At 35.5% G+C, this 24,728-nt stretch overlaps 2 protein-coding genes across 3 annotated transcripts in view; one reads left to right on the forward strand and one right to left on the reverse strand.

The window, feature by feature from the left end:
- Window positions 1-24,728, forward strand: part of MCPH1 (microcephalin 1) — a 119,726-nt gene that overhangs the window by 59,130 nt on the left and 35,868 nt on the right.
- Window positions 1-24,728, reverse strand: part of ANGPT2 (angiopoietin 2) — a 45,264-nt gene that overhangs the window by 18,854 nt on the left and 1,682 nt on the right. Inside the window, exons 2-4 of one of the 2 annotated variants that reach the window (XM_017814561.1) lie at window positions 5,007-5,162; window positions 2,816-2,937; window positions 989-1,221 (exon numbers count right to left, since the gene is read on the reverse strand). In XM_017814561.1, coding sequence (XP_017670050.1) covers window positions 989-1,221; window positions 2,816-2,937; window positions 5,007-5,162 — 511 coding nt within the window. The remainder of the gene's footprint in view (window positions 1-988; window positions 1,222-2,815; window positions 2,938-5,006; window positions 5,163-24,728) is intronic. The other variant, XM_017814562.1, reaches the window with a different exon arrangement.

The following is a 24,728-nucleotide window of genomic DNA, read 5'->3' on the forward strand; positions in this document are numbered from 1 at the left end:
CTTTTCTGTGATCTAACTTGCAGTAATGTAACACAGACTACCTATACTGTCTTCTATGGTGTAATGACAACTTTTAATTTTTTTTTCTGGTATTTAATTTTAAATCCTTTTTTAGGGGTTCTGTATGTGTTAAGCCCTGAGAACTTTATGGGCAAATGTGCCAGATTCTACAGTCTTTTCTATGGAACAACTATACCTTCTTAATTTGTCCAGGTTCCATATTCAGACATAAAATTCAAGGCAAGGAATGTTTAAATCTTGTGTAGCCATAACTTTGTGGTTTGTGTGGGGTTTTCTATGGAGCATGTGAACCTGCACAAATTTGGAAGCTATGCTCTGTGGCTATAATTTGTTGCAGGGTTGTCAGGCAATTAGGGGTGAGATTCTTGCCTATAAATTTGCTAGGCTGAGGGATTTTTAGGATGACCAAGGAAACTTCAGTGGAGGACTTTTGGGAGTAGCTGTTGGCCTGGGCTGCTGCTTTCTGTTGTTGGGGGTAAAAACTATGCCTGTGCTGATTCCTTTCCCTTTAGCAGCCACTATAATTTGTCCTTTCTTTGATGAACTCTATGTGCATAAAGCAATGAGAGGTGGCAGAAACAACCTGTGTGAGCCAGGAAGAAATGTTGCAGGCCTACATCATGCAGTCTAACCTAGATTGGTCAATTGGTATATTGCCACACAAATGAATGCTATGTGAGATGAATGACACTTGGCATCTCTCTATTTTGTTGAACCACTGGAGAAGTGAGCAGGCAAACCAATGTAAACCACAGAAGATGAACAAAATGTTGAAAAGAAACCACATAAATTATGTGTTTGTTTCCCCTACTCCTCTAAAAAGTAGGTTAATCAACTCAGGCAAAAAAATACAGACTTTTTGAGAAGCAGAAGTGGGACAGAACTAGGTGTAAGACTTTATAGGTAATAATGTACAGAAATTAGAAAATAGCACAGAAATTATATAAGCATATCTGCTTTTACTTACAGTTTGGTGTAGATATCATAGTAAGCAAGTTATGAACGGTCTCCATCAGATCATGTTGTTGTTTTTGCAGAACTGAGTTGTTTACTGTAGCTGTAACTAACTGTTTTTCTAGTTCTTCTATAATAGAATTCTGTCTGGATACTAGGACTTGAAGCTGATCTTTTTCATCTTTTATTGACTTCAGCTGAAGTGTGTGCTTGTCTTCCATCTCAAGAACTCTTTTTTCTAGAAAGCTAAATAAAAGATTACAATTAGGCTCCCCAGAAACAATTTTGAACTGATGTCAAGCCTGTTGTAGAAGTTTCTTTCTTCATAAGTACTCAATTTCATTCTCTGATGCCATATCTGCAGTAGATGACTAAATGAAAGTTTAGTTTCATACATATGCTTTAATTTATTATATAGTTGCATTAATAAAAAACATTGTCTGCTATAGTCTGTATTGCAGGCTTTTTGGGTGTTTGATAATTCAGCATTATTAAAGTAAAGATATAGTGACTAAGATTTCATGGATTTACCCTATTAAAAGATGAAACTTATTCTCATCTTCAAACAGATGAAACTGTGAACTTTTCAAACATCCTATAATTAAAATATATACTTAATATGAAAAAATGTTTTGGCATTAAGACAGGGAAACATGCAAATAGTTACTTGCCATCTCCAGTTCTGGAGCTGGTATGATTAGGTCTCTGGATGGAACATTATTTCACTGCTAATTGTTCTGATGCAGACACTGAGAAAGCTGATGTTAAAAGGTGCATGGCTAGAAGACAGAAGTTCACCTAAAATCCATTGCTATTATTGAAAAAAAAATCCTGAATCTTATGTTTCAAGCAGATTAGCTCAAAGTCACATTGCCTTTTGTTAGGTGAGAAACAATGCTTTTGTGTTTACATGGATGTTACAAGAGTAGTCTAAGATCTGCTGAGTTCAACACCAGAGAAAAGTGACCTTTAAAATTCAGTATTTCCTTCGCTTTCCATTTGATAAGGATGCTTGCTCTTCTTAAGCTGGTAGATAAACCTTTAGGGAGCATATGTAAGTGTAGTAGACTAGTGAACAAAAATGTCAAAACATGTCTCATGGGTTTTTTAAGCTAATTCTTTCAAAATAAAAAGCACTTTGCACATATGGTTCTCATCAAAAAACATGGTTTTGAAGGAGACAACTTACTGTTATTGCTGCTTTTAAATTTCTCTGTAAACTATTTATTGCCAAAAGTAAAATAAGACCCTGGTGATATGGAAACAAAACCAGCTGAAAAAAGGTATGAGCCTTTGGACCACAGCTGAGTACAGAAAAGGATAAGAATAACAGTTGGATATTGGTCTGAATTTCAAACATTGACTAGTAAGGAACATTGAATGTGATTAGTGTTTTATTTTTCTCATGTTAGAAAAAAATTGCGGCCATGACCTGGTTGTTCATTAGGATAGCTGTGTACTACATGGAAATAAAATTTTGGAGATGTGGTTGCACTCAATTAGTTTGAATCAGGTTACTGATAACTTCATCTTGATCAGTCTAAAGAAGAATATAAATTGGCTACAACTGACGTACTGAGAAGTCCTGCAGTTTTAGCCTTAAGTTCCTTAAATAAAGGAGAACTTTAAATAGTGAAAAATGATATATAAAGAGAATATGAGAAGAAACCTGCATGATCTGCTAGGCTTTAAATAATATATGACCTTTGTAATGAGCATAGCTGGGTGTGGGGAGCTTGTGTACCAGGGCTTATTTTCCTACTTCAGTACATTTGTTTCTAAAACTATTAGAAGGGCACTTCAGGGAATAGCATTTCATTGGGCTGATAGGCAAACTTACCTGTTTTTTTCTTGTAGTTTTGTTATCTCATTGGTCTGATCTGAAATCTGTCTTTCAAGTTTGTTTGTTGAAAGAGAGTGTTCCAAAAGCTGAAGTTCAAGTCTGGTTGTCTGGTTTAATACCTAAATAAAATTTACAAAAAAAATTTGACAATTAAGATACTTCTTTTAAATAAATTTTAATTTTGTTATGTTCTGAAATCATGCAAATCTCTTCTTAAGCTTATGATTAAAAAATATATATTTTTCAACACTTAATGTGGGCACAAATGTTCATGGAATCAGAATGAAGAAGAATACACATAGTTGCACTAATTTAATTATTATGCTACCATATATGAGTGGGAATATTTCAGTAGTCTGCTACATTTCTGATCAATGGATGAAAGCTACTGTGTACTTTAGCTTTGCTGTTATACCTTTCCCTCTGTTATGATAATTCTTACTTCATTACTGGAACTGTTATGGTTGTTGCTCAAAGAATGAGTTGAGTTGTTGTCTCAGTCTGGTGTAGAAAGTATGTACTCTCTCACTTGCTGAAATCTTGGCCTATTCCAAAAATCACTTGATAGTTCCCTCCTAGCTATTTTTCTCAATCCCAAATTATATTTTCAAATGTTTTTCATGTGAACCACACTTTTGTCAATTCATTCTTTCCATTTTAATGTTACCTTTTCTAAATGTATTGTTTACGCTTTACTTGCATCTTTAAATCAAGAGATACAGATATTAGGAAACATGGAAGATAGTGTTCGGTCTGTATGGGATTGCATTACTTTGAGGCATGTTTTCTAGAAATATTTTCTCATTGTTTTAGAACAGCTTTTTTTAATTCAACAGAATTTGGCTTTCCTTGACAGGAAGAATTGATTACTCATGTCCTTCATGTTAAACAGTCATTCAGGACATGATTTCACACTTAAGTGTAATTGAAAACTATTGCCAGAAGTAAGTGTCCTTGAGAGAGCAATTGTTTGGTTAATTTCCTTATGTTGCTAATTAAGCCTTAAACCCAGTCACCAGTAATTTCAAGCAGAGAAGGAAAGTTACAGTCAGGATTTTCTTCCTCTAAGCAGAAAATAATTGAGTAATTTCCATAAAGACATTACAGTGAATGAATAAATACATTCTCTCAACATGTGCAAAATATTAGGCTCCTGAATAATGCAATCAGAAAGTTAAATTCAGTACCTCTGTGAGCTATGAACTATCAGTTTATCAAAGAATTCACAAAGACTTGTTAAAAAGTGGAATTTTATTCATTGGATGAATTCTACAGATAGTAAAATGTCTAACAAGGATTTTAGATTTTGTATGCTATTTATATTATATAAAATGTTATGTGCTGCATGCTATATTCATTATGTGTTTTGGCAGTTATATGTCTGAATTTTCCCACCATGTCTGCAAAAATACAAATGCATGCCATTCTACATTGATTGGACTTGTCCTCCTATTAATATCTGCATTCTGTTTAACAGAATGTTAATGTTTTTCAATTAAACCATAATTAAAGATAAACCCTTTTTTTTAAAGTAAGTTAGCAAATAATATGTACAGCAGGCAGGTTTACTTCTGTGTGAATATGCTTTTCTAGAAGCCTTCTAATTTCTTTTTTCTTGATTTATCTCAGATTTGTTTATGTATCCCTCTGTTATCCATAATACGGTACATTGTGCTGGAACCGCTTAGAGTATCTGTGAAAGCATTCATTAAAAAGACACATTTTTCTTGACAAGTTAAAAAAAAATAGAAAAGTTTCGATTTTAAGAAGCAATGAACCTGGTAAATGGAGCAAAGGCAGTTTGAAGGAACTTTCTTTTAGCTAAAGTGGTGAATAATCAACAGAGATATACAATGAAGGTTGTATGAAAGCACACTAGGACCCAACTGATGCTTAGATATAGTATAGTAGTTTTAAGTACATTCTGTTTAAAGGTTAATGTAACAGTTATCTTGCTGGACTTACTTCAAATCCTGCTGTAAAGGAAATCACTCAGGTGACAACACTGGGCTTGAGATGGAACTAGGTATTATCAAATACTAATGTATCCTTAGGCTGGGTGGAGCTCTTGGTGATAATGATTGACTTGTAATTGTTGAACTAAATAGTGTAACAATAAACGGTGTTAAATGTATAGTTGTAGTATTTGGGAAGCAGAAGCATTTTTAGGTTGAAATTCATTACTTACTTGTGCTTCAACATCTGTTAATTTGCGGGTCTGTTCAGCTGTTTGATTTAGTAAGTTTGTGCCTATTTCAATCATTACTGCAGTCTGGTTCTGCACTGCAGTTTGCTGGATCTCTACCATTTCTTTCTTCATACTGTCTTGGATGTAATTCTCAAGCTACATGGGAAAGGAAAGAGAGAAGATAGTTGCATTCTTTAAAATGTTGGAAAGGGAGGTAGTACAGTAAGCCTGCTTGCTGCCTTGCTGAACAAATTTGTTCCTTGTCCTTGTTATGTATTTGTGTGAAGTTTCCCAATGTTAAGTTCTGTGAGAGGAAGGGCAAATGTGATAAGGAATGTGTGGCCACTCATTTTCTAAGGGAAGGAACAGAGATTTGCAGTGGTAGATAGAAGGTACAGTGGTAAGAATGCTTGTGGGCACTTGGAAGATTTTCTGCCTTAGTGCTCCCACTGATTTTAACCATCAGAGGAGCTTCACCAGCTTTGGCAGCGATGGGAATTTTTTAGAAGACAAAAGTTTATGAGTTTAGTCATCTTCCTGTATTTACAGTTAAATATTTTCAAAAGCATTTTTCATCACATGACTAGTAGTCAGAGAAGAGGTCAGATGTCATTTAAAACTCTTACATGCACATTTTTGTCAGAGAGAATTTCAAATAAAGACATGAAATCATAGAAAAACCTATAAATACTTTAAATGCTTAGGATTTAGGAATGCAAAAGTTGTTTAAAATACTTGATTCTGAAGTAATTTCTGTAATTGGGCTTTTTTAGTAGTCATTTTATAACAGAGTACCCAGCTTTCAAGGAAAGCAAGAAGAAAATAAGTAGCAAGGTTAAAATTAAAGTAACCTTATATATGTCTCCTTCCACCTGTCTGGATTATCAAAAAGCAGTCTGATTTTTGTCCACACTTCTTTAATATCATTTTCTCAGTAACATTGCTAATACTTCATATTTCTTTCATGGCTTATGTTTGAACTCAAACCATTGACTGGTGAAATTTCTAGAAATTTCTAGAATCAAAGTTCTACTTCAACACTGTTCTAACAAGAGATCCATAATAAATTTTGAACTTCATGCTGTACCCACAAAGAGGATACTAGCTAATAACAAATAGCTAATGTCATTAAGCACAAATTATAACACATGATCAATTCCTAATCTAAGTAAAATGGTAAAACAGATTGATATCTCGAATTTTTGAAAATATTATTTTGATAATGCTATCTTGATATGAATGATGGCTTGTAGTAAGGAGAAACTTTAAACATGACTGCATGGCTACTTTCCATATCAGTGAGGAAAAACATCTTATGATTTCATATTCTATCAAACCATGGGGGGAAAAAAAAGGACATACAGAGGAAAAAAAAAAGAAGGAGTGAGACATCTCAGGTATCAAAGAGCTACTGTATGAGAAAGCATTGAAAATATTGCATCATCTTTAATTTAGAAAAAAAGGCCCACAAAAAGTAAAAAGAAAGACAGCAATGAATAGATCAACAAAGATAGACTGTTCATGAGCTTTGGTTCTTTTATGAAACAGTTGTGGATATTAAAACTCAGTCTTCAAGGTTGATTCCTTTTTCACTAGAGATCAGAATGATCCTTTTTCACTAGAGATCAGATGAGAATCTCAGCAAAGTCATCTCCGCATACAGGATTACAGAACTGCATGACTTCTTTGAAATTGTTATCGCTGAGTTATTCCAAAACACACAACTAAAAAATGAGTTAATTCTGGGCTTAAAGGTAAGGTAAACATTTTGTGGTAGGCTTAGGGAATTGCCCATTTCAAACACACAGCTGTAAGGTTGCTCTGATTACAGTATGCAAAACCTGGGATTACAATTTAAAGCATCTGGTGGTTCTGGTTGCCAGATTTTTATACCTCTTGTCACCATGCTTGCAACCTTAGCAAGAAGTTGTTTAGACACACAGATCTCCATTTTCATAATTTATCTTATTTGAGTATCTGTAAGTATAAGCATATCTCCAAGTATCTGACCTCTTTCAAATAATCTCATTGATGTGGTGAATTCTAAATCATTGAAGTATTCTCTTGATTCCAGTTTAATGGTTACGTCTTCACATCTGTTTTTCAACTTAAAAATATTAAATAAGTAACTTAGGAAATATGGTATCTGTGCTTACTTGAAAGCAGGAAATATGAGCACCAAAAGGGATTTATATTAAGATTTAAAGCCAGTTTCATTATCTGACTTATTTATTCTAATTTAGAGTGACATGAAACATCAAAATTATATTGACCTATTAAGTGGCTTTGGAGCTTCTTGTGGTTTTTTTCCCTAAAAGTCCTACAAAGCATGATTACATAAATCCCTTCTGTTTTTTACTTCATATTCACCAGTTCTCTCCCACTTTTGTACATTCTCTGCACCTACATATCATAAAATCTCTTTTCCTGACCTGAACCAAGATACGCACTCATCCCTCTGCTTATATTCCACTCTCTCTTGATCATAAAATGCAAAACTGTAGAAAGCAGAACTTTTTACAACTATATTTCCTAATTTTTTTTAAGTGGCAGGTGCTTTCATCTCTCTTCAAAGAATGATGTTCATCCAAAATGCCCACCATCTCCCACTGACCTTAGTGAGAGCAGAACGTTCCCATTGCATACTCTCAGAAAGCAAGACCCTCAGCTTTCCCTGAGAGGGAGGTGGAAGAACGTTTTAATTCAGGCTCCAGTTCCCACAACCACAGCTGAGCTTCACTGACAACACTGAGGATTAGCAGCCATTTTGCCAGACTGCAGTTCTTTGTGGCACATTTCTTTGTAGAGTACCATTCATCAGTTCCTGCAAAGGAGCCTCCTTCCTTTGTAAGCAGTAGCACACTCAGAAATTGCTGAAGGGAGAAGAATAGGCTGAGTCATTTAAAGGAGGGAAAGACACAGGAATGAATGCTGCCGTCCTCATCTGTCAGTTGGGAAGTTTGGCAGTTTAGTTTGAACAGCATGTCTGTCATCTTCAATATTTTGCTCCAATTTGGAGGGTGCAGCAGCAATTGTTGGCTAGATTTCTCCTTTGCCACGTAGCTAGTTATGGGAAGATAATTTTTAATCTCCTTTTAATTCAAATAATATTTGGCATATAAGAATTGTGTTGATATATCGTAACCTTGATTACATGATGGTTATTTCTGACAAAGAAAGTGTCAAATTGTCAAAATAGCTGACTATTAGTGATGCATCTTCCTTCAGAAATTCTGTTTTTGAGGGAGTAAGTCAATCAATGAGTCATAACTTAAGGCAATTACAGGAGAGAGGAAAAGAGGTATTAATACATTCACTTTTGAAAGAATGAATATTTGATAGCATTTCAGTGATTTTTTTTGTGGGTTTTTTTATAAAACATTCTATCTTTTGTGTAAGAAGTTAGCTTGCATGTATTTTGGACTAAAGTAAATATAAAAATGAAAGCACAGATGGGAAAAAAACATGCCTCAAAGTATGTTTACATTGCCAAAAAGCTGGGAAAATTGAAATAATTTCACAGTTAAAATCTGTAACAGTTAAAGTGATGCATTTTTAGAGAGAAGAAATTCTCTAAGGTCATCACTTTGGGGCTGTGTCGTGGTTTATTACTTCAAATTATATAAAATCATAAAGTTTGATGAAAATACTTTAGCCAAGTTGCCAAAAGAAACAAGGACAGGTCAATCATAGTGGAACACATTCCAACACATTGCTTTTATAGCCAAGACTGTCCTTTTTTAAGCAAGCTTTAAATTGACAAGAAAGAAAAGACGTGTAGAGTATGCACTAAAAGAAATTTGTTTTCTAACCATTGGCAGAGATAGTATTAATCCTTTATGAAGAATTGTCAGTACTTATTCAAATGAAAAGCCTTCCTGACTGCTATCATATTGTTTATGTACATATTGCAGAACAATTTTACAAAGAATCAGTGACTTATTTTTGCGTTTCAAAGACGCTTTGAGTTACCAATTTTTTCATTTACAGTTACAAATGAGATCTTGCTTTTGTTCTTTGCTGCCAAAGGTTTAATCTGTACTAATTAAGCAGTCACGTTCCTGGCAGCATTTATAGCTACATGAATACATACATCACTTCTTTGCCAAATGCTACCCCATATAAATGGTACAAATAGTAGGGACTGGTTATTTTATTTTATAGAATTTGTCAGTTGTTGGAGCAGGCTTTCCAAATAAAGTTTGGTGATTTTCTTGATGTTTCTAATCTGATTCTGTCAACTGTAACGTTTATTTTCAGGGAGAGATAATGTTAAATATGAGTTTAATATTTAATATAGTACTGTGTCCTGTATGAACAGGTTGTATTACAACACATATTGCATGTTTAGTCATGTAATGTAGATACAGAGAAAATTGCAGGGCTAATGACATGTATGTGGTGTTTTTTCCTCTAACTTTTGTTTTGAATTTCCAAGAGTGGAGTAGATCCAGCAGAAAACCTAGCAACAGAAAATACAATGTTTACAGCTAGGCATTTTTTGAATGTGCATTTGAAGCTACAATGTTTGACATATGTAGAAGCCTGGGCAGTAAGGCACGGACTGTCAACTGAGGGGGGGATCAAGACCATCAAAAGACCCTCAAAGTCCCCCAACCCATTTCTGTAAAAGTCCAGAAGAACGGATTGTGTGTGATGACTCATTTACGTGAAGAGTGAGATTCTTAATCCCAGGGGAAAACTCACCTATAAAAAGGTATCCCTCCAAAGCCTGGGTGGCACCACAAGGACATTGGACACCTTCTCAGCTGTTCTTTTATTACTCTTATTATTAGAAGATAGGGGCAAACATATGCCAATTTCCACACCAAGTGTGTAGTTTGTTAATAAAAATTTGTGAGCTTTTTTTTTCTGAACCATTTTGGCTTTTGCCACTCTTTTACAACCACAAGCATCTACAACTTTTAGGTGTTCTCTTCTGCATAGGAGTGAGATGTGATACATACATTAAATTGTCAAAAGCTTTGTGAGTTATTGTTCTCACATTCCTACTAAAAATGTCCTGTGCTTTATTCAAAATTTACCTGTGTGAATTTAAACCATAGGAACTTAATCAGCCCTTCCAATACCTGTGGTCAACATCCTTGGGGTATTTTATTCCTCAAGATGTTTGGTATATTCACAAAAGTGAGCAAGATGGAAAATGTACTTAAGCATCCATAATCAGTTTTGCTGAGTTCTAGTGACAGGGCAAAGTACAAAAACTGCTGATGAGACTCATCAGTTCTCTTCAAAATACGTTTTCAGAGTACAGATGAGTCCTTCCTACTTCTCACACTCCAGATGTCTTGAGTTATCTTTAACCCAGTAATGCTTGGTCTTGGTTGCCCTGCCCTTTTTTCAGAGTGGCAGTGATCTTAGGATTGTGGCCACATCTGGTTTCTTCATGAGTCATCTGAAGTAGAATTTAGCCCATAAGTTGGAACATTCTTTTCAAACTCTGTGCCAATGTACAATTGTCTCATTGTAGAAGGTTATCCTTATATGCCATAAAATCCTTAAATTTCTGATTCACACACATACATTTTTGTACATAAAGACAAACTATAGTTTTTTAAAAGACTATTTTCACGTACTTAACTTCTAGTTGAGATACTAAATATTTAAGTTGTTTATTTGTTGTATAATTGAAGTTTCTACATGAGGAAGGGTTTCTTGGGATGAGCCACCTTGGATCCTTGGATATGGTTAACAGTGAAATGTAATGTAGTCTTTAAAAAAGAAGAAAACACGGTCACAATTTCATCACAGCAGTTCATATAAGCAATATGTATTATTTTACCTATATATATATATATGCGCTACACATGCTGCTTAATGTGCATGTATGTAATGCGTGGAGCACCATATTGCCAGGCTCTCCATGTGCACTTATATTTGTATTTCCATATCACTTTTATGTGTTGTGTATTGCTGTTGTGAAGCCAAAATACTGTACAGATTTCAGTTTTGTTCTCTTTAGAATAGCTTTTCATACTTGTTTTCACAGTCTGTCAATGTTGCTACTGCTTAAAGTCAGAATAGAAATAGAAGGATCACTATCCCTTCCAAGAGTCATTTATCTTGACAGACCTAAGGGAACACATTTTTAAGGGCATTGCATCAATCCCCATCAATCAGACTTTAGGCTATTTTAAATCAGCTTTTCATAAAATAATTTATTTCTCTATGTTTTCTGAAAGTCATTTATCAATTTTAGTAGCTTATAACTTTTGGAAAATAATATTACACTGCAGAAGGAAAAAAGCAACATTTTAAATTGCATTTTTATCTTTTTCCTTTTTTTTTTTCTTTTTTCTCTAGAGCAGGATGTCCCCATGGTCTATGTGCTGTTTCTCAAGGGAGGAAGAAAATTCTTTTGGGAATGTATATGGGAATGCTTGAGATGTCTCTATGCTATTAGATTCTTACATGCTGCATTGAAGATGTCTGCCTGTCCAGACCTCTGGCTAAGATTTTTCTCTTATCTCATTTTCCTGTCAGCAAACAAAAGGTGAAAAGCACATCATAAATGAATACTATCTGGAAGTGAGCTGAGATTTACTGGAAAATATTCAAGCTAAAATTGTGTAATAAAATGCTAAAGATTTAAATGCTAATTGTTCAAATAGTAAATACAGACTTTAAATGATACACAGCAGATGGTTCTGTTAATGACTCTTGTGCATTAAATGAAAGCTTACCAAGTTATTCTCACATCTGATTACATTTCATTTAGACAAAGCTGTTTGTTATGCTTTTATAATTTACACTTGCTAGCAGAAAAAAATCGCCCCCCCCCCTTACTGGCAATAATCTACTTACATAAAAACTAAATATTTCATTAATATAACACGAAAAAAAATGCATTAAATGCCTTCATTGTCTATGCAAATATTTGTGAAGAATGACTTTCACTCTCTGTTCTTGAATGGAAGTATTTCGTACCTAATACTAAAAGTTATTACGGCACAATCACACTTTCTACTGCATGTTTTGAACTACAAATGTTACAATGCAAGTGATGATGTAGAAAAAGCAAAAGAGAAAAAAAAAGAGAAGAGACTAAGAGCTGAAACAGTCCCAAAGGCTAATGTAGAGTTGAGCTCCCACCATTCCAGATGCTGAGCTTGTTTTGTACATGTGATACTACACTACTGCTTTCCTAATGTGCATTTTCATATGTTTTGTCATTTGGAGGATGACATGGGTTCTTCATACTATATATGATACTTATAGTTTCTATGGAGCATTTTTGGGGAGTTGTACACTAAATTGCAAATGAAAAATATTCTTGAGATTTCAAAAAAATGTTATTAATAGAAACTAAATAGTCACCTTGACAACCATTTAATAGTGTGAATTTAGATAAGAAAAGAATTTGAAAAAAAACCCCACAAAATTTAACAGCAATATCTTCAAAATTAAAATCAATTATTTAGTGATTAACTGAACTCATTAAGAATTAAGGCTGTTCATTAAGGCAGTAATTTAAGATTCTGAATCACCATTTTTCAGGATCTCAGCTAAGTGGTATTTCTCTTAGAAATCAGGGAAGGAATTCATAAAGTTCCCATTAGTCTAAAAATAAAGAATAAATAAATAAATAGTATGAGTCATGAATGGCATTTTGCCGAAGTTCAGTAGCACTGAAGCCAGGAAGACAAGAAGCTAGTGATGCTTCTGCCATTCACTGATATGAATATAAATATTTTTTTATATGCAACAAACCATCCATATTCAAAATTAGAATTCTTTATGTGTAAACAGGATAAGAAATACTGCTAATCAATATTTAATTTTTAAATACTAGATTGTGACATTCAGCTGTAATTTCACAAATTGAATATTCAAACTTTTTGGAGACAAGCCTACATGTTTTCAGTTGTATCTTGTACTTGTGTGCTACCATCGGGAAATCAGGACTTTACCAGACTGGTGTAAAGATGAGATTCCGCCCTAAAAAGGTGACATCTGAAAAAACACTTGCTATCCCAGATCTAAATAATCCTTTCCCATTTCTGTATTTTTATCCATTCCACTGAGTATTAGACAGCTGAAATAAACTTGCTATCAGATATGCTGGTGGGGATACTTATGACATTTTTCATGAAAAACATTGGCTACATAGCCTTATAAACTTTACAAAATATTTAGCAAATTTATCTGCCACAGATAAAGTCATTTATCATTTTTATCTCAACTTAGAATATCAAGTGATTTTTTTATGAACTCCTCTTTCAACAGGACTGCCTATTTTAAAGAATAACTCATGATATGACCAAGCAAATCAGAGTGCAAGTTTGTGAAGAAATATGAAGCAAATTCCTCTTTTCAAAGCATGTTATTGGGGAAATGAAAAAGAGCTAGGCATTCACAGTTCATTCTCAGCATTGCTTTCTAGGGAAGCAGTCATCTTGCATTCCACTTCCAACCAGAAGGAAGAATGATTTGGAGTTCAAGGATCAAACTAGTTAGGAAGCTGTGGAACACAATTAGTCCCTTTTGTGAGCTATAAAACTGGGTGTCTCCTGTTTCAAAGCTGTGTTCACAGAGCATCTTTCAGCATGAAAAATCATTAGATTTTCCTTTTAAGCTTCACAGATAAGGAAACTGAAAGCATTTTTAGTAGTTCTTAAACTTTGCAACATACTGGCATCTAAATATAGTTTATGGAGCTTTTCTAAGATCTTTTTCTTGAAGAAGTTTCAATGATGATGCTAGCAAGAGACAACCAGTCATTTGAGCTGAAGGCCTGAAAATTTTTCATGCTCAAGACTTTGGGGAAGTACATGTCAGCTGCTGATTTCAGTTTTGAAGAACTGAATTTCTTTACTAAGAATGCAGGGGGGAAGAAAAGTAATTTCCTATCAAGTGCTGTAACTCTTTTTTTAAGAAATGCTGCATCTTTCTCTTTACTGTTTCCATTGATAATATGTTAGATGGACTGAGGAGGTGGGGTGTCTGAAAAGCTGCTACATTTACATCACCAGCCTGAAAATTCCTCACTTGCTGGACCAGACCTGTCAGAGAACTTCCCTGAAGTTTCCAAAACACTGGGCAGGGGAGCAGGACTCAAAAACCAAAATAGGCTTAATTCTGACTACAGAAAGCACTAAGGGCTGCCTTAAATAATAGAAGCTTAGGTTAACCTTGGCTTAGTTTAAAAAATAAGCATCTTGATATGTTCTTGTCAAATGCCACTTATTTATTTCTCTTTGCTGTTCCATTAGCACAGTTAAAAGTCTTTCATGCAAAAGCTTCTGAGGAATTCCATGCTTGAAAGTTAAAACAGGAAGCTACTGTGTTAAGCTACTGTGTTAAGAGTGGACAAACACAAATATTTGGAAGCAAGATCAGCACATATAGGCAGCATATTGCAGAAACAAAATGTAGTGTGTGATACAGAAAAAAATATTTTAAATTATATAATCCTGATTAAAAATACATTTTTTTGCCTCAATACCTAGGATTATCCATCTAAAAGCAGGCAGTTTAATTTTTTGGAACAGGAACAAGATGACAAGTCTTTCCATCCATTGCTTCCAATAGTTCCTCTTTGTCTGTGGTACCCCCTAAGCACTCAGGCAGTGATGGAAAGTCACCGCTTGAGCTGAGTTCCAGTCAGTGCTCCTGAAAGCCTGACACCAGGCAGCTGCCAGTTGGTGCTCTTCTATGAAGACCAGAAACTGAAGCCAGATCCTCCCCCCCAAAAAATTATACTACTGGCATTAATAGTAGGAGAAGAGGAGGAACTCTCAGCAAAAATGGCTGAGAACCAAAGCTATGTGCTGTAGGATGGGTATTTTATAGGAGGACACTGTTCCCTGTCTGTCAAGATCTGATGGGAAGGGCCACTTAAGAGGGAGACTTCTATATGCACTTTCTAGAGACTCTAGGATGCAAGACTCTGCTCTCAAGATGAATAACCACATTAGCAACAGAGAAAGTACGATGACGCTGATACTACATGCACCTAGCCAGGAAAAGAAGCTATCTGTCTCAGACTCCGGAGGTGGGCCCATGCAAACCTCATAAATTTAAACAAGGCCAAGTGCAGAGTCCTGAACCTGGGTCAGGGCAATCCCAAGCCTAAACACACACTTGGCAGTAAATGACTGAGACCAGGCCTAAGGAGGAGGATTTGGGAGTGTTGGTGGATGAGAGGTTGAACATAAGCCAGAAATGTGCACTTGTAGCCCATAAAGTCAGTTGTGTCCTGGGCTGCATCAAAAGGAACAGGGCCAGCAGGTCGAGGGAAGTGATTCTACCCCTCTACTCTGTGCTTGTGAGGCCCAACCTGGAGTGCTGCATCCAGCTCTGGGTCCCCCAGCATAAGGGGATGTGGACCTGTTTGAGTGGGTCCAAAGGAAGGCCACAAAGATGATCTTATGGCTGGAGCACCTCTCCTATGAAGACAGGCTGAGACGATTGGGATTTTCCAGTCTGAAGAAAAGAAGGTCTGTGAGACCTTAGAGCAGCCTTCTAGTACCTGGAGGGACTACAAGAAAGCTGCAGAAGAATGTTTTTCACAGGATCATGTAGTGATAGGACAAGGGGGAATGACCTTAAGCTGAAGGAGAGTAGGTTGAGGCTAGATAGTAGGAAGAAATTCTTTGCTGTGAGAGTGGTAAAGCACTGTAACAGGTTGCCAAGAGAATTTTTGGACTCCCCATCCCTGCAAGTGTTCAAGGACAGATTGTTTGGAGCTCAGAGTAACCTGGTCTAGTGGAAGGTGTCCCTGCCCACAGCAGGGTGGTTGGAACTAGATGACCTTTTAGGTCCCTTCCAACCCAAACCATTCTATGATTCTGTGAACTCTCAGGAGAATATCCATGCAGTTGAAGGTTAAAACCAAATCTAACAGTAAGGACAAACAAATCCAGAGTGAGAATGCTGAATGAGAAGGAACATAGAGAAAAGGGACAGGCAGGAAGCTGGATAGCTTTAACAGAGGGAAAGAAGCAGGAGGGACAAAACCCTGAAATGAATCTGTGTGAGCAGAATTTTAAAAATGGACGTATCACGGATAGGAATTCTTAATGGCAGTGAGCTGCAAAAGGGGACTGAAAGACTGGTCTTAAATCCAGCTGAGGGAAGGAATTGTCTGGTTTGCTTGAAGTTTAAAAAACATTGTGTAGTTGGAAGGAAATTCACTGAGGAAAATGGTGAGTGTGAAGGACTTGACTGGATGAGACTCTTGGGAGATGTTACTCCCACATGGACTTGAGAGGGACAAGAAAAGGAAAACGTTTATTTCCTTATGATTAAAGTTATCACTTTTTTTTTTCTATTCCAATAGCATCCTTACTTACTTAGAGGTAGTCCACATGAAATAACCCTTAAAGCGCACATCTACTCCATTATCAACTTAAAATAATTTTTTCAGTAATTTTTTTAATACTTCTTAGTGAAACTAAGAAGTCAATGGCAATTTTTCTACTTGTTTAGAGCAGAGCTAGGTTTTTGTATGCTGTCCTCAGAGCCTTTTTAAAATAATAAAGTTTACTATAACAAAGAAGCTGAACTCAAGACATGCCTGAGTTTTCTCTAGATGCAAGTCAAATAAATTTATGTGTCAGAGGAAAAAAATTAGGGTATTACTAATTATATTTAAACTTTCTTCCGTAGCTGGTAAACTGTAATTGTCAGAATCCTTGCTTGTATGTGCTAAGATTTCAGCAGGTCAGATTGTTTATATTTGTTGCAGTTTGTACTCTTTCTACGGGTTAGGTTATTAGTCTTGGGGCTTACCTTCTAGTTATTTGAACATTCTTTCATCACGTCAGAGTACTTTTCGGAAAACATTCTCAGTAAGGCTCCAGTAGCAGTTACAATAGGATTTTTTAATTTACAATTACTTTATAGGCAAACATTAATCTGACAGAAAATCTGCTATCAGGATGACAGTTTAACGTAAGTGAAAACACAAGGATAGTTAATATGGTCAAAGTTCAGACCTCATGCAAGGAAGTTCAGGAGTTTTTAAGTCAATTTCTTAAAAGCAGAAAACACAAGATTTTATCTTTTTTACTTATTCACTTAAGCTGTCTTTTGCCTACTTTATCCAATTTTTTTAAGTTGTATTAAGAAACTGGACTAGTGTTCCCTTTGAATAGTTGAATTCCCTGTTTATAAAAGAAATTTCTGAAAAGAAAAGCAAAAATATGAAAATTGTTTCATTAAGTCTTCACCAGGGAATTTTCTTGAGTAAGAAAACTGCCTTAATGGACAGGGTATTTATTAATGCAATAGTAAAGTACGGCAAGTGTGTTTTCCATTGCTACATATATTTCAGTCCTGATCTGCAGCTTTTTGATGTTTGAATATTAACATTTTTCACAGCTGAGATTGTCAGTTGACAGCTGGTACCATGGGAAAACGAGGCTACTGCTTCTTGACTGATTGGCACATTCTCCTTAAGGTGCTGGTTTATATGTCACTTCGAAACTGTGGATTTGAACTAGTATCTTGCAGGTAGTTACACCTTATAAGTGGAAAATGAGGAGGAAAATTGTTGCACAGAACATAATGTAGTTCATGGGAAAAGACCTAAAGGAAGTATATGAAATTTCATAGGATGATATCTACAAGTTCTGTCAAGGAGGACAAAACTGAAATGATTTTTAAGTGCCAGCAATCAAAATTAAACCTCTCAGATACCTCAGTGTCAATCTGTGCATCAGGTCACATGATGAACAACACCCCTGCTGTACACAGACGTCACTTCATGTGTAAGGGAGCTGCTATGGGGGCTATGGCTATTGCCCAGGAAATGTCCTTTCCACTGAGCTGGGTGTCTCCCCATTCCCACACCCTGACAGAATGGAACAAAGAGGCTTTTTCCTTCCAGGATCACGCGCATCAGGTGCAGGCCTGAACCAAAAGCAAGCATAGCGATGAAGCTGATACGGTGAGTGCAGGAGGTGAATGACTCCTAATGCCTGCAGCGTGAGAATGAACAGGTCTGCAGAACTGTTGTTTGGACGGGGCTTAATACAGTGCTCAGTCATTTTATACTAGAGATTTTGAGAAAATCCTGCCATTTTTAAAGGGATACAATTATTTTCTCCAAAGGCGAGAACTTTGTTTTTCTTTCTCCCTGTCAAAAAGTTCTTTTAAGTGGAGTGATAAAGATCAAACATTTGCTTAGTGTGTTTTCATGTGGTTTTGACAAACGATTTATTAAAAAAAATACTAAAGCATTGCTTCTGAAGTATCTCAAATTTTGACAGTTGTGTGAATGATTATGCTGTACCACACTGGAATGCTCTAATACGCTAGTTTTGATTTTATACTGAATTACTCTATGGTCCTTGACAATGCTTTAGCACAGCTTTTGAAATGCACATAGCTATTTTCAATCTCTTGACAATTATATTGTTAAAAGATACTACGGAGTCTAACAATTGAATGCCTGTTAAAAGAATTTCAGTTGCTAATATTGAAAGAGCTGTAATGTATCAAGCAAGGCTTTCCCTCTCCTCCCCCCTGCTGTGGAAACTTAAATAATAAGTTTTGATACCTAGATATTCAATAAAATAGTCTGTTAAGCTCTCAGCTGTGTTACCACAACACATTAATTTTAATACCTGACCCAAATCAATGATAGAAAGTTGATATTTTGTTCCTCAGAGGGTAAAGAAACTAGAGTTTTGATTGTTTTTTTTTATTTTAAAACACTATTATGATGCTTGAGATCTGAATAAAAATAAGGAACTAAAAATATATTTTTTTCCTTATGGTATTAAAGGGAATATGAGCAAAGCTAGGACACTTATATGCCACTTGGGTTTAACAGGAATCCTCAGAGAGAGCTAAATTGGAAAGAAAGTTGCTGTCATCTAAGAATTCTGAAGTATTTGGTCATCTAATGTAGCTGTGAAGAATACTAGATTTCTATCCGTATTTTTATTAACAGAGAGGGAAGTTAATAGAGAAAGGGTTGCATATTCTATCTCTTTTTAGCAGTAAGACCTTTTTATGACCTTAGTATGCTCCTGGAAGATTGTTAGCTAAACTTATAAAGCCACATATGGGCAGTATAAAGACAGCAGAAAAGTTCCTGTAGCTTCCCTCTCTCTCTCCAGACTAAGCCGTAATATGCTCAAAGTTGGAAAGAGAACAGATATCTTTTAGTCATACAAAGAGTGGGATATGTTTGCTAAGCTTTGTAAACAACATCTTAATTTTAGGGTTAACCTGTTCTACAGACAGATAAAAACTGACAGAATTTTCAGTAATTACTTGGATCATGGAAAAAAGAAATTTTAAAAGGCATTTAAGGAGTAGTAATGCCTTCCCTAGGCAGCTTGAAAACTCACACAGTGAGTGTTTGCAGAACTATTTAGGTGTAGGATTTTTTTTATACAAAACATAGATCTGGATTTTGTAACCCAAGGAATTCTTTAACATCTCCTCTGAGCTTGGTTTACTTGGAATAGACTTCAAGTTCACCAAACAGTATTTCATTTATTCTCATTAGAGAATAAATACAATTTTTTTGCCTCTGCCCCATTTCCTAGAAATGTCTGTTAAAGAAAACAAAACCACACACTATTTCCATTTGTAAAGCACTTTTTAACTTACTGTATATGTGCGACGTTATTTGGTTTAACACTGTGTAATGTGCCATAGCTCTAAGACACTTCTTAATATTAAATTACTGTGCTATACCTTTTTTCCCCCAAATGCTTTACCTTTTTATATTATCTGATGTTCCTATTATTTTTCCACCTGTAATTTATATTTGGCCAGTCTGAGAAATTCAAATAATAAAATAGCAGATAAAATTGTCTTTGCTTATTTCTGAAACTTCTTGTTCAGTGCCATGGAAATTTTCCTTTTCTTGAAGGTTCTACAGTCCACTGACACGTGGTTTGTTCATTACTTTCGCTGTTATTACCAGTGACAGAATTCCTAGGGTGCATTTGGCCTACCAAAATATTTTCTGTGTGTGACAGCCTTGTTTCAGATACTAGTATATACATGAAATATTTTTTTATTCAGGAGTCATCGTCTCCTATTTTCCCTTCTGCAGTCTGTACAGGAATCCTTAGGGCTCCCATCAGTAGCTTATTGTTAACTAGATGCTGGAACCATTTTTGTCTGAAATTACAACTTGCATCTTCTGTTCCAGGAGGGCTTTTTTTTTTTTTACGGTAGCAGTGGTGAGACACTGGAACGGGTTGCCGTGGGAAGTTGGAGATGCCCCATCCCTGGAAGTGTTCAAGGCCGGGCTGCATGATGCTTTGAGCAACCTGGTATAGCAGAAGATGCTCCTGCCCACAGCAAAGGGGTTGGAACAAGATGATCTTTGCAGATCCCTTCCAGCCCAAACCAGTCTGTGATTCTATGATTCTGTCAGAATGTGGGAATAGGGAGACACCAAACTCCATGGAAAGCCATCAGTTCTGCTTTGACTCTTGTACCTAAGCTGATTTTTACAAGTGGGAAGCATAATGTTTACCTATATATTCATATAATATTTGCACTCCAGTCCACAGTTCTATCTTCTACCTCTCTAGATTCTGAGGCTTACAAACTTCAGTGCCAAAGTAATATGCAGGATGAGAGCCATGCAGCATGTTAGCTTTCCCAACTTCTTCAGCGATGCTGATAGATCTGCCTCTTCAAGGAGGATTTCTATTAAGTTTTCCATTCCACTATTTCTCTCTTTTCCAGGCTGAAGAGGCAGACTGAACTTACTCTAGGGAGCTAATTAATGCAGACTGAGGCACCTTATGAAACTCTGGTTTTGCCAAGTTCCAGAGAAAGATCCATGAGTGGCACCTCTCTGTTGTAGACCCTAATCTAAGATATGACACTGTGTCTTCTAAATCAGTTGGCAACATTGTGCATGTCTAGCTCTATAATAATGGGAACAGTGGTAGAAGACTGTCTTACTTTGCCCCTATCCTGGCTTTCAGCTAAAGCTATGTAAAACCCCATGGAACAACAGATGCAAGAGGCTCTTGAATTAAAGCATGTAAAAAGTTATTAAAGAAACAGTTAACTAAGCTGCTTAGTATTGTAAATCAAATAATGTGGTGCATTTTCGAAAGCAAATACTCTACTATGAAAAGGTACAGTCACTGAAGATCCTAGTTGTTGCAGTTTGAAGGTTGGAAATGGGTATCTGTGTCTTCTAGGGTAAATTCCATTCTAAGCAATACATATGTGATAGTTTAGGAATCAAGCAAATTATATTGTTTCTCTTGGTAAATTAAGGGGAGATGCACACTGATGAATTTGTTCATAACGAACAAGAAAAGAGGAGCAGTAACAAGATAATTGTCTGAACCTCAGTCTATCTGCCAAAGTTTCAAAGATATTCTAAAGGTTATGCTCTTAAATTTTATATGTTAAGTTATATGCAAACTAAAAGGACTGGAAACTGGCAATTCAGGCATCTCCAAGCTCATTTCCTATATGTACACTTGAAGAAAGAAAAAGAAGGGAAATTAAGCACTTGATGTTGATAATTGATGGAGAAAGTCTCCCAGTTTGCTGTTTGGACCAGTCAAAGATGAGAAGTTTACGATCACGTTAATCACAAAGCACAACAAATATATCTTGAATGCTAGCAAGTGACTAGTTCAGTAAAACAAGCCTCTGTTTATCACATTTTTTACTGATAACATCTCAGAGATGGCAAACTGTCAACTTCAATTTTGTCTTGTGGATATGTGCAAGAAAAATCTCATCTTCTTTGGTGATTTTGTACAATTTCATACCTGTATCACCAATTTGGTATTTGTGGAATGATGCAGAAATGGTCTTTACAACGTAGTTTTTAAACACATGCAAAAGTGTAATTTCAAATCCTTTCACTGAAATTTACCTACAGGATATACAACAATTAACTACACAGTTATATCATCCAGAATACTGTGGAAACTTTATCTGGTAACATGTACTAATCTGAAAGTAAAAACATATTTTCTTTTGAGTCCTGCCAGTACTCTTTTGCTTAGCAAATACATCACTGACAGACAGAAACAAGCACTTTTCACAATAAGTAAAAACAGATGCATTACTTAAGAAAGGAATGTGGGATTCAGAGGCAGAATCATCTCTTGCGTACTTCAAAATCCAACACTGTACAATATATTTGTCTTTATCCATTCTGTACAGATGGCTTTGGATGACAGTGTGTCAGAATATCTTTTTCTATTTGAGAAATGAACTTCAGTACAACAATAATTATAACCTTTCATTGATAATTACTTATAAAAAATTATAAGCATTCATTCTTGTATATATTAAAACATCTGATTTTGTTGTGCTTTAGGAAGAAACATATTTCAAAGTGACAAAGGGTTTTTGGCTTTCAGGATATCATGACAAGGGAAAACGAACCTCATTTCAGTGTATACAAAGATACTGCTTTTCTAACAGCAACGCATCCACCAGTCTGCTGGCATGGTTCAGAATGAAGTTCTAGTCTTAGGTTTAAATGTTGATTCCCAACATAGACTTTTATTTTCTAGTCTTTTGATCTGCTGATAAACTACAAATAAATTACCTATATTCCATTTGCTATAAGCAATTTGATCATACATTGTTTTCAGCTGTTGGCAACAGGAAAGACTAAGAAAAAAATTACCTATTGCTTTTACACTATTGCTTTGGACAGTCATATGTCCTGAGTAATAGTCTAGTCAATGTGCTAAGAAGCAAATTCAAGTCAGCATTCAGTTATTTCAATGTCTTAATACCTGAAAAATGCAGTTCATTGAGTACAATGCCATGATCCAAATGGTAAAACTGACATTTATTCAGAAAGAAATTTGTTTAATTGTTGAACTGAAAGGAATTGCCTGTCTTTTAGGAATAACTGAAAACCAAAAAGCTCCAAAGTATAATAGCCAACATACATATCTATATTTAAAATTTCCCATCTTGTATCTCATCTGTATACCAGCCTGCTATCCTCTCAAATTAATTGAAGATTTTATTATTGAGAGGTTTACTCTCCCTGCTGACATGCACATTAGAAAAAATCTTACACTTCAGTATATAAATTGATCCTAAAGTAGGGAAAGGCAAAGAGAAAAGTTCATTTCAGGTATATTGCTACATGGTTCATCTAGGGTTTTGACCTTTGCTTCACAGTATCACTTACTGGCTTACTGCTAAACACTGGATTAGGTGGAATAGTGGTTTATTCTAGTATGTCATCGGAATGCTTAAACATAATCTACTTTTCAAAAGACATTCTCCAGTTTTATGTATGGCATGTACAGTAGTAGCATAATGCATTATTAAAGTTCAGACCAAAAAAAATGTATTTCCATGAAGAAGCAATTTGTAATAACTGTAGGAAAAATTCTTCTGCTCTCTACACAGAAGCAAATCAGAAAAGAACCTGGATGTATGTAACTCATTTTCTTCCCATTGTGTTTGTCCATTAAGCAGATGAAGTGCACACTTCCCATGCTGTTCCATTCATACAACCCAGTGTTCATTCAGAAACAGAACATTTCCTTTAGTTGATGGATTAAAGGCAGGAGAGGGGGAGGTGTGTAAAAATGTTTTGGGATGTGCAATACTTCAGGAACAACGTTTAAAGTTAATTCACACTTTTGTAGTTTGTACTGTATATTTTTACACAACTTCAAAACAACACAGTTGCTGCTTCTTAAATGAACAGAAGTAACTTTTAAAGAGCAAGACCTAATGCAGGTTTTTGTGCAAGTTAATGTCAGGTTATTTTTAAAACCAGTCTCATATTACACTTTCAATTCACTAAAAAAATTAAGTGAACACAATTTTTTTGCCCTGCCTTGACTGATCTTGCATTATATTTTGGTAAGTTGAAATATGAACCTAGGAATGTGTGTTAGTGACCTTAAAAAGAACAGCAAGTAAACTCTAAACAACTTTAAAGGTTATTGTTTGCTTTTCATCTTCACTTGCAGACCAGGTGTCTCTAGCAAAGCAAATCTGAGGAAAAGCTACTTTTTGTTGGAGGTTCTTTGTGAACAAAACAGATGACATTAAGAACAGGTGTTAAAATAGTGAAAAAAGCAAACAGCAATTATTTTACAGGATGTTTAGCTGTGGAACAGCTAGAAAAAAAAAATCAGGCTATTCTAAAGCATCTTATTTGAAAGTCTTTGCTCAAATAAAAGAAACATTTCTCTGTCTAGTAAATCATAATCTGCCTTTCAATCCCCCAAAGAACGGGTTAGAGATACTTATCCAATTCCTCTTAGAACTGATTTCCCAGGGACTAACAGGAAAAAGCATAGTTTTTACTAAATAAGGATGCTGGAATTTGTTTACCTGATGCCATTTATGATACTGTGTATGCCTACTTAAGTAGCATTTAGCATTGGAGTCTTGTGTGATTTTACTATTTATGTCAGGAAATTGCTTAGCAGCTGGGTAGATTGGACTGTTTTACTTTGTGTGTTTTTCATCTTGCATTGCACATCTGTTAATGTTGGTCTTAACACTACAATAGTGAGCATTGTAAATTAACAAGTATAATGGTAAGTAGGGATGTGGAGAGAAGTATGTTTGCCTTTTAGATTAAAAAAGCAAGAGCTACTTAACTGACATTATTTGGGTGTCTAAATTAAGCATCCTAAACCCATAAAGAGAGATTTAGAGTCCCACACTGGAGCCTTCAAGTGTATGCATTTTGGATTTAAGCTTCAAGGCTCATTTTCAGGTTGATGAAAACACTGTGTTGTCTACTTTGGAGTGTGACTT

This window comes from Lepidothrix coronata, unplaced genomic scaffold, assembly GCF_001604755.1.
Source record: "Lepidothrix coronata isolate B3197 unplaced genomic scaffold, Lepidothrix_coronata-1.0 Scaffold45, whole genome shotgun sequence".
NCBI classification, from domain to species: domain Eukaryota; kingdom Metazoa; phylum Chordata; class Aves; order Passeriformes; family Pipridae; genus Lepidothrix; species Lepidothrix coronata.